Genomic DNA, 17065 nt, shown 5'->3' on the forward strand with positions numbered 1-17065 from the left:
TATATAGACTGAACGTACAACTAAACTAATCTACGATACTGTTCTGGATTAGGACTGGTAAAAGCCAGGTTCAAATCCCCATTCAGTCATGAAACTCATCTTGGGCCAGTCACGAGCCTTGCCTGACAAGGTTGTTGCAAGGATAAAATGGGGAAGAGGGAGGAACCACATTGAGCTCATTGGAAGAAAGGCAGGGATATAAACACAATCCCATTCCTCTTCCTTTCCCCTCCACCCCTTTTGTCCTGTTTATATCCCACTTTTTTTATATATCCCAAAAAAGGCTCCCATGCTGGCTAGGGCATGTTGGGAATTGTAGGACTTTTTTTCCTGTCTAAACATCCATAGGATTGTTCCGTAAAGCCAGAGATGTAACACACACATTCATAAAAGGTGTTTGCTCCCGCGAGCAACCCAGTTAGGGTACAAATGGTAAGAACCATTGTTGTCAATGGGGGGCGGGGGCGGCTATGTGTATCGGATTAGTGGGGAAAACCATTATAAGCACTGAATCCTGCAAGTCAACCTAACTTTTTTCTCGCAACTGACATTTCTGTTAGCCTATAGGTAAAGCTGACTGTCACTTTACGACTATCCAATGATACGCTGGCTCCGGTCGGAGGCGGGTTGTTTATTTTTGAGCCACCGGAAGTACTGTTCACGTCTGAGGCGGCGATGCTTGGAGGCTAAAGGAGAGCGAAGGAGGGAAGGAAAGAGGGAGGGGGCGCGGCCCTTCGGGCTTTGGGGTTGGGGCGGGGCATAGCGTTCGCGGCGGCTGAGGGCGGAGTCGCCACATGGGGCGGCGCCTGCTGCTGCTCCTCCCTCGCCGTGCCCCCGAGGGGCGGCTGCTGCCAGATAGGGAGCCGGAGGCAGGCAGGAAGGCAGATAGATGGGTGGGAGCAGTGATGTCTCCTCAGCGGTGCCGTTGTGGGGCCGGCATAGTGGGCCTTTGACCCGGCGGTGGGCCCCGAGAGAACCGAGGCGGCGCTGAGGGACACCCGCTCTCCCACCCGCCGGTCCCTGCCTTTCTCCCTCCGTGGGCGTTGCTGCGCCGGGCGGCACCATGCCGTGCACCTGCGGCAACTGGCGGCGCTGGATCCGGCCGCTGGTGGCCACCATCTACGTCGTGGGGCTGCTGGTGGCCGTGCCGCTCTGCGTGTGGGAGCTGCAGAAACTGGAGGTGAAGCACTGCGTGTGCGGAGGGGGAGGCTCCGTTTCGGTCTCTTCTGCTTACCTGGAGGAGGGGGAAGGTGGGGGGCGGGGCGGGTATCGGAGCCTGAGCGCCGCCCTCCAGCAATGAGTCAACAAAGAAGAAGAGCGGCAGCCCCCGGGGTGGGCATGGGGAAACGGGCAGCGCCTCCTTCGCTTTTGACCTCGGGCTTCGTGGATAGTGGTCCTGAGGCAGGCAGGCAGGGGAAACTCCGCCTGGTTGGCAGCCCTTTAATGTCGGCCCGGGTGGCTACTCCAGGTGTGCGTGGAGGGGCAGGCGGGGCCGTGTCCTGTCCTGTGGGGTCAGAGCCTCATCCTGCTCGGAAGACGCGCACCGGAAACATACGTGTGAATGAGAGGGATGGACATGTCTTTCTAACCAGCCCGGATATTTCCTGCTTTGGCTGAACGAGATCTCGCCCACGGCAGGCCCAGTCAGCCTCCTTCCTAGACAAGGCAACCGCAGACCATTGTTGCGGCCATGCCGTCGCTTCTTGGTCAAGCATTCTGTTTTTCTGCTCGAATAAACCTTCCGAGTTCTTCAGAAATGATGGCACAAAAGAGAACGGACATCCCTTCAAAAACAAAACAAACAAACCCTGCTGCAGCCCAGCTCGGCACTGGAAGGGCGTGTCTTGGGCTCAGGTCGGGTTAGGACACTCAGACATTTGCTGGCTTAACCTCAGGTAGCCTAAATGTATCATAGTAATGTTTTGCCATATTGATGAAAAGCTACAGCTTAGGAGTAGAGCCTTACATGCAGGAGGTCCTAGGTTCAACCCCATCTCCAGAAAGGGCTGGGCAAGACTTATGCCTGGGAGTTGCTGCTGGTCTGTGTAGATCAACCTTTCATAACCAGGTGCCCTCCAGATGTTTTGTACTACAACTTCCATTAGTCCCAGCCAGCATGGCAATGGTCAGATATGATGGAACTTGTAGTCCAGAACATCTGGACTACAAGGGTACCAGGTTGGGGGAAGCTGTGCAGACAGTAGCCTGCTAGATGGGCCTTGGTATAAGGCAGGGAGTATGAAGGAGAAGATAGCTGGGGTCTGAAAAATAAGGCTTTCTGTATTCTTCATGTGGAGCTGTTGGCAATGGAGCACCAAATAGTGAGACAGCAAGAATGTCAAAGGAGAGGACTAGAACACCTGCAGGTCAGGGGGATTCCTCTTCTCTGTATACTGTAAAGATTACTTGAGGTCTATGTGGATTTTCATGTTGCAGTGGGGTTAGGGGGAAGGCATAAGTTTTGAGCTACCAATAAAATGTGGTGAGGGTCAGGTTCATTCTGGAAAGATGTTGCCATTCTATCCTGGGCTCAGACCAGTTAACATAATGGTTGCAGTGGTATGTGTATGCACAGACCTATGTTCTTAAATGGGCTTATGATAATGATAGATCACATACGTGAGCTTAGAATCATAGAATAGCAGAGTTGGAAGGGGCTTACAAGCCCATCAAGTCCAACCCCCTGCTCAGTGCAGGAATCCACCCTAAAGCATCCCTGACAGATGGTTGTCTAGCTGCCTCTTGAATGCCTTTAGTGTGGGAGAGCCCACAACCTGATTCCATTGTCATACTGCTCTAACAGTCCGGAAGTTTTTCCTGATGTCCAGCTGGAATCTGGCTTCCTTTAACTTGATGATGATGATTATTTATTTATTTATATAGCGCCATCAATGTACATGGTGCTGTACAGAGTAAAACAATAAAATAGCAAGACCCTGCCGCATAGGCTTACATTCTAATAAAATCATAATAAAACAATGGGAAGAGAATGCACCAAACAGGCACAGGGTAGAGTAAAACTAACAGTATAAAAGCCAGAACAAAATCAAGTTTTAAAAGCTTTAGGAAAAAGAAAAGTTTTTAGCTGAGCTTTAAAAGCTGCGATTGAACTTGTAGTTCTCAAATGTTCTGGAACTTGAGCCCATTATTTTGTGTCCTGCACTCTGGGAGGATCAAGAAGAAATCTTGGCCCTCCTCTGTGTGACAACCTTTTAAGTATTTGAAGAGTGCTATCATGTCTCCCTTCAATCTTCTCTTCTCCAGGCTAAACATGCCCAGTTCTTTCAGTTTCTCTTCATAGGGCTTTGTTTTCAGACCCCTGATCATCCTGGTTGCCCTCCTTGAAACCAATAATATGTTTTAGATTCATGGTGCAGGTTTCTATTCTCAAATCATCTGTTATAGAGAAAGAAAGGTAGTTTATAAAGATATTGGCTAAAAGTGCTTTTCTGCCTCCTCTACTTTAGGCTGCTTTACATGGAACAAGAAAAACTGGTTCCCACAGTTCTACCGTATGTTGACCATATATTTATGTAGGGTGACCATATGAAAAGGAGGACAGGGCTCCTGTATCTTTATCAGTTGCATAGAAAAGGGAATTTCAGCAGGTGTCATTTGTATATATGGGTAACCTGGTGAAATTTCTTCTTCTTCACACCAGTTAAAGTTGCAGTTGTCCTGCCCTCTTTTAAATCTGGTCACTCTAGTATAGCTCCTGCAGCTTTAACTGGTGTGATGAAGAGGAAATTTCACCAGGTTCTCCATATAAGCAAATGACACCTGCTGAACTTCCTTTTTCAATACAACTGTTGAAGATACAGGAGCCCTGTCCTTCTTTTAATATGGTTACCCTAATTTATGGTAACATTTATAAAGAAGATACATACATAAAAACACACACGGAGTAGTCACCATAGTGTTGCACCTTCCAACTGCATATTTCCCACTCTTTTGCATACATGCATTTTCTCATACAGTCTTACTGGTAATATGTGGTTGGCATGTGTAGAAGTATGGGGACCTGATTCTGCCTGGCCCTTAGCAGTACATGCCTTGTTAAGTAGGCTCTTAATGCAGAAACAAGGAATCTCTTGTGTTGGTGTCATGCTGTGAGTTACATTCTCAGAAGTTGTTGCTGGTTCAATTCTTGGTTAAAGTTATGTAAATGTTATGTGTCAGGTGAAGGCTCAGTATTTTAGCCTTTTACCGTCCTCGTTTTTTATTCTGCTGTTTCATTCTGGTTTTACTTTTATATTGTGGTTTTAAGCTTCCATATTTTATGCTGTACCTTATAGTTTTAATTTTTGTGAACTGCACAGAGATCTTCGACTTCTGGGTGGAATAGAAATAAATAAATAAATAGTTATTGATGTTTGGGTCTAAAGCAAGTTAATGCTATACCTAATTGGGCCCTTATCTGTCCTTAAATCTTGTGTCTAATCGTAATTTGATTGCATGTTTCTGTTCATGGAAGAGAAGACCATTATATATAGTAGAAATGCTTTAGCAGGAGTGAGTAATGAATTGTGGTTTTGTGGACTGCTTTATCAGTCTACTACCACTGTTTCTCAAATTCCCCCCTATAATTTCTTTGCCTCTTTTTCTTTGTTTCTGTGTTGTTTTCTTCAAGGTTGGAATCCATACCAAGGCATGGTTTATTGCGGGAATCTTTTTATTGATGACAATACCTATATCTCTTTGGGGAATATTACAACATTTAGTTCACTATACTCAACCTGAATTACAGAAACCAATAATAAGGTAACTCTTAATTGTATTCTCCTGCTGGTTATTCCCTATAGCAGTACAAATACTATAAATAATTGCAAATATGTTTGGTTATGACAGGATTCTGTGGATGGTGCCAATTTACAGTCTAGACAGTGTAAGTATCTTTTTTTTAGTTTGTCAGTTTATTGTGTTATTGCTGTATAGAAACCATCTGAATAATTTCATGAACTTCTCATGTTACTGATTTTCACATAATAATAATATTTTTGTAAAAACATAATGGGTGTTTTTGGTTGGTGAAATCATTTCTATCAAGATAGAAGAAGCAAAAGAAAGTGTTTATACGGTATTTCTAAACGTGATGCTTTTATTGACTATTACAATACATTGGACAGTAACTGAAAATAGGCATGCACATCTGTATATAATGTGGACTGTAAGGCCCATAGTTAGGAAATGTGTTACTTCTCTGTTACTGTACCTAACACATGACTGGCATTACTTGGATTGCAGCCTGGCTGCTGTTAGTTAAAGGACATTTGAGGAAGCAATTCACATTGAGCTTAGTAGGACTTAGTTCAGGTAAACATGCTTAGGATTAAGTTGTAAGGCTTAATTATTAAAAGTTTAACTTCAATACTGAGATTTCTAATATGTGTTTAGTATGAAAACTGAGTATAAAGGGCTTTTGTGTGTTCTGTCTAACTACTTATCATTGTTCTTCTTGATAGTGGATAGCATTGAAGTATCCCAACATTGCAATATATGTGGATACTTGTAGAGAATGCTATGAAGCTTATGTCATCTATAACTTCATGGTATTTCTTTCAAATTACCTGACCAATCGGTATCCAAATCTGGTGTTAATCATAGAAGCCAAAGATCAGCAGAAACATCTACCACCATTGTGTTGCTGTCCACCTTGGGCTATGGGAGAGTAAGTACATTTTACATTTTTCAAAGTTGTGTTCATGTCTTATAATAGATATTGCCTCTTAGATTAATGTAAATAGTATTTTTCTCTCTTTGTGTTCTTAAGAAATCTCACAAACAATACACTATATTGTCCAAAATAACTTGGGGAAATACTCTTTACTGCAAACAGGATTCCTCAGTTTATCAAAACAATTTGTTTTCCCGGGATCAGTTCAAGGCAGTTGGACATTTTCTTAAAGACCTGCTTTGAGCTCTATTGACTTTGCTCTGACAGAAATGTTGCTGTAGCACAATTCGATTTCAGGCGTCAACTGCTCTCTCAGGTGCTTCCCTATCCTTCGCTTGTAGGAAAATGCTGTGGGAGCTACTGCCTTTTGCATAATTGAGCAGGGTGAAGAAGACAGTGGGTTCTTGCAATATCAACACATTGCAATGGAAGAAATAGGTTAATTACTAATTGTAGGTTAACTATGGGTTGTTTAATTCACTATTAATCTATAATGTCCAGGTTCAGATGTCATGTAGCAATATTCACTGTTGGCCTGTTCAGACAACATACTAAGCCATGGTTAGGCCGCTAACCCTTTTGCAGCAAATGGTTAGTGAGCATGTTCAAACTGTGGTTGTGTAGCCACCATGGTTAGGAAGGGTTCACACGACCCGCTAAGTCATGGTTCACACGATAACGATAAGCCATAATGTTCAGCTCAAAATGCTTAACGAACGTGGCTTAGCGTGTCATCTGAACAGGGTCTGTATAACCTTATTTGTGGCAGTCCATCCTTGATCTACAAGCCACTTTTAAGATTGCTACAAGTAAGATGGCCCGCCAAAATTTCTATTTTTGTGTTAAGCTTTACATTTAAAATTATTTTAACCATTTCAAGTTAAAATGTAATAAGATGCAATCTACTTGTACCATGTTTACTTGGGACTATAAATGACATGACACTGGCTGAGTTCTACGGTTGTTTCCCATTCTGTTCCTATTACCACCCCACCCACCCCAGTTGATTTGCATGTCATCTGAACTCAGCCAGTGTATGGCTCAGTTCAGATAACACTTTTCTTGACGGTGCTGTAAGAACTCCACTGTGGAGTTGTTACACCACTGCTGAGAAAAGTGTTGTCTGGAGGGAAAACTCCACCCCACGGTGGAGTTTTTTTAAAAAAAAAACCAAAACAAAACACTCCACCCTGAATCTCCATGCTGTGCAGAGGAGAGTTCCTGCACAACTGTTGTGTGGCATATTGTCTGGAGGGCTCTGTGGAGTTTTCTGTTGAGTTGAGTTTCCCAGTGGCCATAGAGTTCTCCAGCAAGAGTGGCGAAAGGAGGGTCTCTAGGAGACCTGCTGGGATATTTTTTTCCAGCAATGGCTGATGGGATAACATTGGGAGGACTGGGGGAGGAGAGAGGGCAGAGGAACTGTCAATCAAGCACTGCATTGACTTTTACTCCACTCCACTGGAGGCCACACCCACACAACGGTGGAGTTGGAACATGTTGTGTAGTGAGTACCACCTACAAACTCCACTGTTGAATGGAGTTTTCCCACTGAGTAGAGAAAAGTGTTGTGTGAACTGAGCCAAAGTCTGTTGCTAGAAAATTTGCACAATATTTGCCTCTTGTTACTGCTCTTTGTGGAGATTTGTGCAATTTTCTGCTCCTTTATTTCTGCTTTGGCATGACATTTGTGTAGGGTTATTAATCCCGCTCACTGCTCTGTAACCCATATGTATATGTGACAACTAGTAATGGTGACTAATGGAGGGAAGAGACAAGCAGGAAGGTGGGTTGGGTTGGGTGGGGGGAGTCGAAAGCAGCTGGCGGCTACAGGAGAGAACACACTTTGTGGAAGGGTTATTGTATTCCATGAATCATGAAGCAGCCTTTTAAAAAGAAAAAATGGTGATTGTTAGTCAAGGAAGAGAGCTGAAGTGGAGGGCATTGATAAGAGTGGGATACGGGTACGCTTGGCTAAATTTCAGAGAGGCATTCTTGCTCTCTTGCACAATAGGGCAAATCTCTCACCCCCATTTTTTTTTAAAAAAAATGGAGAATGCATTCCCACATTAATAAAGGTTCAGAAAATTATTTTCTTTTTGCAATCTGATGCGAGGGTGGGGGAGATGAAATTGGCAGGCGGCTGAAAGAGAAGGCACTTTGCGGGCAACTATTTTTACTTCAGTGTAACGTGAAGCAGTTTTTTTTTTAAAAAAGTTGCTAGCTAGTAAGGTATGTGGTGGAAGATGACGTTGGCAAGGACATTGACAAGAGAGAGATGCAGGCTTACACAAGAATGCAATTCCCAGGAAAAAATAATAATAAAAAATGTAGCCTGCAACCCCTTGGTAGCCAGCAGCCCAGTTGCAGAAATGGTGCTGACTCAGGGACTGAGGAAACAAGGCGCTTTGCCGCAAACACTCCTGGGATACATGCTGGAGCTGGCAGGAGGACTGAGGGGCCCTAAGAGGTCAAACAAGTCATCCAAACTACAGAGCACCTGGTTGTTTGTCTGGTTAGTGAGTGAATAACCAATCCATGGTGGCTTATTTGCAGAGTGGCTTAGCGTGATACGCGAACTTACCCAGTATAAGTAGTCTTGTAGAAGGTATGTGAATATGGTTTCGTTCAGCCATAAAGGGAAGCTATGGTTTCACGCTATGAGAACAACCTGCAGCGAGCCTTGGACTCTCACATTAACCTCTCCCCGTACGTCCCTCTTTTCTTTTGCTTACCAGGTTTTGGTTTTAAATTAATCAGTTCCCCATGACATGCAGACTTCAGTCTGATTTGTTTGAAATATAGTCTTGAGGACAAGCTAGGATCAACCTGTGGCTTTAAATTCTGACTTCTTCTCAAGTCATCATTTAAACAAGTAACATTTTCTCAAGTTCCGATATCACATATGGTCAGTTTTAAAACTAAGAACAGAAGCTTTCAGTATCAACCTGTTGCATGAAAGAGAGGCCCAGACCTCTGTTTGGCTTGTTTTTACCGCAGGGAACCATAATTTCCCATTATGAATGAACCAAGCCAATGGGTGTGTTCAGACAGTTGTCCATGGCTTCATAAACTGAGGCTTATGGAGCTGTGGCCCAGTGCCATGGTGTATGCTCCTCCCTTGCCACTTCCTATCACATGCCAGCTTGCGTTAAGTCAGGGTCTCCTTGCATCCAAAAAAAGGAACTTTGGTTTCATGTTGATTAACAGATATTGGCTTTTTCTGGGTTGATAACTTATTCTGGTTTAATCTAAGCCAGGATTTTTCTGCTAAAGCTAGTGTGTGAGGAGGAAGGGAGAGGGACCAGAGTGCACCCATGGCACTGGTTCATTTTCTGAATATAGCCAATGTTTTTCACTGAAAATAATTTAAGTTATATAGGATGGGTTCTAAATTATACACTATAAATATGACACTGAAAGAGGAAAAAAATATCTATAAAACTATATCCTTGCCTAAATAGGAAAAATGGTATGCCAGATGTATGGGGTATTGGTAGAAACTGAAATCTGAGGATGCCAACTTCTTTCACATATGGTGAAGTTATAGGCGGGTGAAAATATATTGGAAAAATATTTTAAATAAAAGAGAAATATTTGTGTATAAAATACCATTAAGACAGCAATAGTTCTGTTAAGCTATCTAAAATGACTGTGAAAAAGATACATCAGGTATTAGTTGGCAACTTTTTACTGACAGCTGGAATATTGCCAAATCATTGGAAGAACAGCTTGCTTCCTACTTTGGACAAATGGATAAGAAAAATGTGGCAGATGGTATTCATAAAATAATATCCCTTAAATGTTTATGGGATGGGGAAATGATCTCAACTGATTATTTTTTGGGTAAGAAAGGTCTTTCTGTTAACAACTGGAACAGGATTAAACTCCAGCAAGACTTAATATTTGGATGTATTTTGATTAGAAAATGTGGTGGCCGGTAAATGTTAGATTCTTGTTTCTATCAGTTGTGTCAAACGATAGGGGTGTGCTCTGCTCCGTTTCAGATCCCCAAATCCGAAGTGGAGCGGACTGATCCGGACCTCCTAAACCCTGTTCTGGAGAGGATCGGGGAGGTCCAGATCGACCCGAAGTGGTTTGGAACGGTCTGAATCGGTTCGGACTGTTCCAAAGCTTTGGAGCCAGGTAAGTGGGGAAGGGGGCTTACCTGGTTCCATCATTCGCTGCTGCAGCGGTGGATGGTGAAGCCAGGTGAGGGGGGTTTATTCAGACACTGTTTTATCTCCCCTTCCCCAATTACCTGCCTCTGCCGTCCACCGCGGAGGCAGATAAGTGGGGAAGGGAGGGGCAAAATGGCGTCCCAATATCGATCTGGACAACCGGATCTCGCTCCAGATCCGGTTACGGAGCGGGGTCGGGGTCAGGATCAACCCGAACCGCTTTGGGCCCTATCCGGAATTTCGGGATCGGATCCAAAGCGCTTTGGGGAGGGCATGCACAGCCCTATCAAATGATCATCTATATAGTGCTTAAAAATACATTGTATAATTTTAACATTTGGGCTGTTTACTACTGTTTTTACAATAAAAGTAAAATATGCCATTGCTCATGTTCCTGGATTGAACTTCCTGAACTCGTTCTGTGTCTCTCCTACAGAGTGTTGTTGTTCAGGTGCAAGCTTGGAGTTCTGCAGTATACAGTTGTCAGACCATTCACCACTATTATTGCTTTGTAAGTATGAAGACATATTTTTGTCTGGGGATGCTATGCTGAAACCCATAATTAAAATCTATTAACTTGTAGAATGCCTTAAAATACTGGAAATATTTGTCTCGTCTTGTCTATTCTTGCCAGTTGCTTATGATTTTTATGTCATCATACACTGTAATCAGATCCCACTGAATTAATGAGACTGTGTCAAACTCTTTCAGAATCTGTGAGTTGGTTGGTGTATATGATGAAGGAAACTTTAGCTTCAGAAATGCTTGGACCTACTTGGTTTTTTTCAACAATATATCCCAGCTCGTGAGTAACAAAACTGTAGTTTTTTGTCTGTGTTGGTGTGAGGTTAAATAAGCGTTTGTGTCTCTTTTTTGAAATTCAGTAATAAAGCTAAACAGACATTTTGTCAAAATATAATCTCAATATGGGAAACATATTATATAGAAAACATAAGACTTGGATTGAACTTCATGTGAAAACTATTTTTGAATTTTCTATCTTTTAAACTCCCAGTTTATTTGTATTTTAGTGTAATACTGATTTCTATTGTATTTTTGTGAACCGCCCAGAGAGCTCCGGCTATTGGGCGGTATAGAAATGTAATAAATAAATAAATAAATATTTTTATCTATATTGTAAGCCACCTTGAGGTCTCTTTCTAGTTGAAAAGTGAGGTAAAAATATTCTCAGTAAAATATTAGAGATAGTTGTGTGAATGTAATAGTTTGCCTGTTCTATAACCTAAGCCTGATTTGGTATTATGCTGAGTTTTTGTAAACAGGTCAAATGAAGAGGACTTAGTCAGTACAGACACCATAAAACTGAAAATTTAGCTTCTAGAATTGGGCTATATTGGCTGTCTCACAATGCAGCTATGATACTGAATGTTCTTCATGTAATTGCATGCAAGCCCAATAGGATTGTGGAAGAAAGTTGGTTGCAATATCGCAGATGTGTCTTGGCACCTTGTTAGAGTCAAATATCCAATGCTGTGTGCATAGTAGATGTATTTGCTGTGTTCTACCACCCTCTCGGGTACATCTTTTCAGACTTATGCCTGGAGAAGGACTAGAGAATTTAGCTGTAGAAAAATTCTTTGAAGTTGTATTCACACTTATTGAAAGGCTTAAGGTGCAATCTTATGGGTTCTGGGAGATGTCCCAGGTTCAGATCTCCTCTTTCAATAGTATAAAGAGGGTATGTCCTCAGAGGGGGAGATCCAATCTTGGAACCCCCTTCCCAGCCCCCATGGAAACTTCAGCACCTGTTATCTCCCCAACGTTGCAGCTCTAGTGTCGAGAGAGGTGGTAAGGGGACAGATTGGTGGTGTGGCATGGGCAGCTCAGGGCAAGCTTTATACCTGCAGGATCCACCTCCTGCCACCCACATCCCCAAACATCCTCCGCTCCCCACTGAACAGAGAGAGAGAACACTGCTTCTCCCTTACTTGTACCCTGCCAGTATGAGCCTGACATGGCTTTGCTTATGTCAGAGGCTCTGACATCGGAGCTCTCCGGATCTTGAGGTAGAATTGCCATGTTAATGGTTGAAAGAAAGATTTTGAACAGAAAATTACAAGCCTAGTAAGGGTAAGAAAGGCTTTAGTCTTTGCCAGAAAAAAGTAGCAGCACTCTTTTTAGAGACACATAGTGTTAGATCTTTGGAATAAGAATTGACTAGGCTTCATACATTCTAGAGTTTTATGGTATGGCAAATAATACTGTCCAGACATATTTGAGAGTTCTGGCATATTGGCTAAGTTAAATTGGCTAAGCATTCTTATCCCTCTATCTTAGTTTGCCATGTACTGCCTTGTGTTGTTTTATAAAGTACTACGGGAAGAACTGAACCCCATCAGACCTGTGGGAAAATTTCTGTGTGTGAAGATGGTGGTTTTTGTTTCTTTTTGGTAAGTGAAGTACTTTGTACATGCATATGGACACCTGTAAATGTTGTGTTTGTCAGAAACAATATATTAGTATACCTAGAAGTCATATTCCTGACTTTTTAAAGTGCTTAACAGCACAATCCTATGAATGCTTACTTATAAGTAAATTATACGTTCAATGGGGCTTATTACTAAACAAGTGTGCGTAGGATAGTGTTTCGTATTATACAGTGATTAAAAGTCCAGCCCCGGCTATATACTTAAAATTGCATTTTGGGGGTTATGTGCAAAGTTTTCATGTGAATTTAAAATACTTAAAAGTGTGATCAGCCAAAAATCAAGTGCTCCTTTATCCAATTTATTCCAAATGGAGTTGTTTAGCACATGCCCATTAAAACCTATGGGATTTAAAAATGCTTTTATCTTTTTCTGGGTTGTTCTGCTTTAGAAATGTTGCAGTGGCTTGGAGCTTCCCTGAAAAGGGAAGCTTCCCTTCTGATGTCATTTTTTTTTAAATAGGCAAGCTGTACTTATTGCAATGTTGGTGAAAGTTGGTGTTATTTCTGAAAAGCGCACATGGGAATGGCAAAGCGTTGAAGCTGTGGCAACTGGTCTACAGGTAAGTAGGAACAGCTGGTAAAACCTCTTTGTACCCCCCTCCAAATTCTTCAGGATAAATAAAAATGGGCTGCTTGGCCTTTAGAGCTAAAGAATCATGAAGGCACATAGCCACTTGTTTCACTTGCTAGTTGTTAGATGACTAGCCTACCAGCTCCATTGTTTGAACTGCCCTACAGTATGGAGTTAGAGGCATGCGGTAAATTTATTTCAGCTTGTAATTTTAAACTGGTATTCCAGTGGTATGACTGAGAGTACCTAGTGATATTATTGTTGTTGTTGTTGTTGTTATTATTGCATCATCAGTGTACATGGTCCTGTACATAGTAAAGCATACTAGTACTATATTGCTAGCTTACTGGTGCATTAGTAGCCTGTATGGCTACACTCCAACAGGTGTCACTCCTTTCTTTTTTGGCAAATCTAAAAGGAGAGTTTCAATTCATTGCTAAAATCCTAGCTTTTTCAAATTGTGAGAATAGAGTTAGCTGACAGTGTCTTTGTGCATATGCTTCTGCTATTTGGTAGTATAGAAATATAATAAATAACTATGCTGATGCATTGCGCATCAAGATTCTGGAATACTATAATAGTCCATTAAAATATTTTGTTTAAATTGGTCTCTAGAGCTGAAGGAATTTCTTGTGAGGGGACACATGGGATGACTGTAATTATGGGATTAAACTTTCCTTGTTTCAGGATTTTATTATATGTGTGGAAATGTTCTTCGCTGCAATTGCACATCACTACAGTTTTTCCTACAAGCCTTATGTGCAAGAAGCTGAAGAAGGATCATGCTTTGATTCCTTTCTTGCAATGTGGGATATTTCTGATATCAGAGCAGATGTATCAGAACAAGTTCGCAATGTTGGTAAGTGAGAAATATAAAACCTACCATTAGCAAATCGTAATTTAAGTAAATATTTTGAGTTCTTTCTGAAGAAGCCATATAAGCAGCATTTAGAGCTTTCACCAATTTTTTATTGACAGTACTGTCGGAATTTGCATGACACAACCCATTGTGAGTGACAAGCCATGACGGGTTGTCATGTTCTGCGAACCTGGACCCATTCTTGCAAGGTGGCAACAAGCTACTCTAACAACCCATGGGTTGTTGTAGGGGTTGTTTTACCAACAATGGGTTAGCGTGTCATCTGAATCTGGGCAGGCCAGCCCATCATGGGTAGTGGGCATGAGCAGTGAGCTGCTCAGCAAGAGCGGAAGAAAGTTTTGCTGCTGTTCTCGAGTGCAGCTGCGATTGTGAAGAGCTGCTTCCAGTGCCCATTGCCAGTGACAGCTCCTCCAGCTGTGCCCAAATGGCGCTTTGGAGGGTCTATCACTGGCTCCTGCCAAGCATATCCCTGTTCAGATTGTGATCCCGGTCACAATCGGAGCCTTTAAAAAAGAAAAAGAAAAAAATTGCTGTAAAAACAGTTCTGGGAATTTTGTTTTGAATTTTCTTATCCCTGTGGAAATTTCTTTTTAGTTTTTTCAGAGTTGTTCAGTTGCGCAACTCCAGCTTTCAGAAATAGTGTTGCTTTGCCTTGGACCCTTGTATGTTTGAGCTGTCAAACTGCAAATGGTTATTGTGATTAGGAGCGAAAGTGGTGTGGTGAGCACATTTCTATGAAAACTTGGTTCTGCGGGCTTGGCAAGGGATAGAGGAGCACCTACGAGGATTGGGTCCACCCTTTAAATCCTGGGGATTCCCTTGAGAAGTGGGTAATGTTAAACACTTTGTCCCACTTGTCATGTGCTCAACATAACCCACTTTGAAAAAGTCTGGACTTGACCACTGGGTGCCACCCTTCCAGGCCACCTCTCCCCAACTTGGCAGCAACTTTTCTTCATATAAAATTGCACTCTGCTCTATTTTTCACACTGTTTTGACAGCTCTCAATGCAAACGAGAGGGAAAAGGGGGTAGATGTAGGTCTCTGAAGCAGTTCTGCAATTGGGAGCAGAATGTGGATTGTGTGTCAGGCTACTGGGGATGGCTAATAGGGACTCAAGCAAAAGGGGATTCTTAGCAGGGCATCCCAAAGTTTAGGGCAACCCTTTGAACCCTGGGGATTCCCTTGCTAAGGGGGTGATCTACACTGTTTCCATACCTGTCAACTGTTAAAGACAGCTCAGACTTACAAGGGGTCCAGTTAATGCAAGTCTCTGTACATTTCTGACAAGGGGAAAAGTAGTCAATAAAATAATAAGGGCATTTGCACATATTCCACTAGGCTGGGAAAATGTGAAAAAAAATTCTTGCACCCATTTTTGTACCAAAAAAAAAGGCTCTGTCAGGTACCTGGGTCGCAAGTGGAGCAGGGACTTGGTGTCAGACAAGACAGGTTCTGCTGCCAAGTCCTGTAGGAGCTTCAGCTATTGGGCGGTATAAAAATGCAATAAATAAAATAAATACCAGGCGGAACTGGCTGGAGGTCCAAGGAAGAAGAAGGCGGGAACAATCCACTATGAACCTGATTGTCATTGGCACAGCGTATCACCTACGATGGGTTGTCGTGTTGTCCAAACTTACCCAGTGTCATCTATGAGAATAGTAACTCTTTAAAATTTCTTGTCTTTAGGAAGGACCGTTTTTGGCCACCCAAGAAAAATGTTTTTTGGTGAAGATCATGAACAAAGTGAACACACTAGTTTACTATCATCATCCACTCAGGATCCAATTTCCGCTGCTTCTTCTATACCATCATCACCTGTCGGTTACTATCAAGGGTTTGGACATACTGTGACTCCAACAATGCCTCCTGATTTGACATCTGATGGCTTGTGTAACTCTACCGAAGAGAACAACAGTTCTCCTGTTCTAACAGAGAAGCCTGTGGATAAAACTTAAACCTCTTTTCTGAAATATGTAATGAGGTTTGCTTAGACATTACTTGCTATGTTTCTTTTCTGGCCTTGGAAACCCCATTCTTCCCAGAATGTCAGCTGTGCCAAGGAGCATATAAAACAAACAAGACAAGATAGTTGGAATTCCTTTTTAACTAGTGAATTTCTGAACTGTAAATGACTACATTGTACTATTATGAAATGAAACATAATGTAAGTTTTAGTGCTATAATATAGTATTAAATCACTATTTGAATTAAACTGTTACAATAATGGAAAATACTCTATGGAGCGTAAGATGTATGCATCTTTAAAAAATGATTGCAGGGTTTTAATGAAATAATTACAGTAAGTTGAATAGTGAATGCTGCTTGGTTCAAAAACCTACCTTTTCAGTATAGGAGGGGTTAGGTAGAAGGTTGCAGTTTCTGATTCCCCCCTGAATCTTTCAAAGTGATACTTACCCCATTCCAGAACATGGTCTCCTAACATGCCAGAACCTTTAAAGATTTTAGTTGGGGTGGTGACATGAAATTATCACCATAAGAGCACTGGCATGAATGTTGTACAATCCTGTTAAGCAGAAGTGTTTGGATTTAAGCATTGGAGGTCCCATTGAGTTGAAGTTTTATTATTACGATATTAAGTGTATCTTGGCCTATGTGTTGGAAGTTGTTCTAGACTGGGACCTTTAAAGCATTCTAATTAGTGTTATAAAATTGAATGAGGATTTTGTCTGTTGAAAGAATCATTTTTACCAGTCTGAAAACCCTCACGTAGGCCTTTTCCCCAATAGAATCTCAAACAATTTATGCTCTTGTATGATGTCCATACCATTTTAATGCCTGTTTAATTCTAAAAACTATAAGTAGAATCAAGTACATATGTAATACCAACAGATGTAAGATACAAGAATGTAACAAATTAGTATTCTATGGACTTCATTGCACATCTGATCAATACAGTGGATTTTTCTGACCTGTTAATCACATTTGTACCTGCACTGCATGCTTGCTGTCTTATCTACCTATAAAAAGCTGCAGCAAGGTTTGCATTTTTAAGTGGCATCTTCAGAAAGAACTCAAACTATTTTCAATGTTCAGATGTTCTTTACAGGACTTGAGTTTTTAACTGATTCTGCGGCTGCTACAGTGAACTCATCCTAAAAGTGCTTTTGCAGTACTGGTGTGTTTTGTAAATACTTGGCCTTATTCACTAGGCTGCATATTTTATGGCTTAATTTTGTGTGTCCTTAAGTGAAACTGGTTAAAGGGGCAAATCATTTATTCATTGCCTTTAATGTATATAGCAAATAAAATTTTATTTAAACTCTTTATGTAGCATTATGTAGTCCTGTAG

The 17065-nt window shown here is 41.8% G+C and overlaps 1 protein-coding gene across 1 annotated transcript; it reads left to right on the forward strand.

Annotated features, from left to right (window-relative positions):
- The first annotated feature begins 909 nt into the window (after positions 1-909).
- Positions 910-17040, forward strand: TMEM184C (transmembrane protein 184C). Its single transcript, XM_063135430.1, has 10 exons — positions 910-1180; positions 4631-4761; positions 4849-4885; positions 5463-5668; positions 10289-10363; positions 10564-10657; positions 12151-12263; positions 12762-12861; positions 13560-13731; positions 15442-17040. The coding sequence occupies exons 1-10, from the start codon at positions 1064-1066 to the stop codon at positions 15708-15710; spliced, it is 1314 nt and encodes a 437-aa protein (XP_062991500.1). The 5' UTR covers positions 910-1063; the 3' UTR covers positions 15711-17040.
- Positions 17041-17065: the final 25 nt, after the last annotated feature.

The sequence above is a fragment of the Elgaria multicarinata genome, chromosome 10, assembly GCF_023053635.1.
Source record: "Elgaria multicarinata webbii isolate HBS135686 ecotype San Diego chromosome 10, rElgMul1.1.pri, whole genome shotgun sequence".
In the NCBI taxonomy this organism is placed as follows: domain Eukaryota; kingdom Metazoa; phylum Chordata; class Lepidosauria; order Squamata; family Anguidae; genus Elgaria; species Elgaria multicarinata.

Bases quoted from the DNA above. Each gene is read 5' to 3' on its own strand.
- TMEM184C (XM_063135430.1), top strand. From the start codon at position 1,064: ATGCCGTGCACCTGCGGCAACTGGCGGCGCTGGATCCGGCCGCTGGTG. The intron at 5,669-10,288 runs GTAAGTACATTT...TCTCTCCTACAG, and splicing joins CCACCTTGGGCTATGGGAGA to AGTGTTGTTGTTCAGGTGCA. The intron at 12,264-12,761 runs GTAAGTGAAGTA...TTTTTTAAATAG, and splicing joins GTGGTTTTTGTTTCTTTTTG to GCAAGCTGTACTTATTGCAA.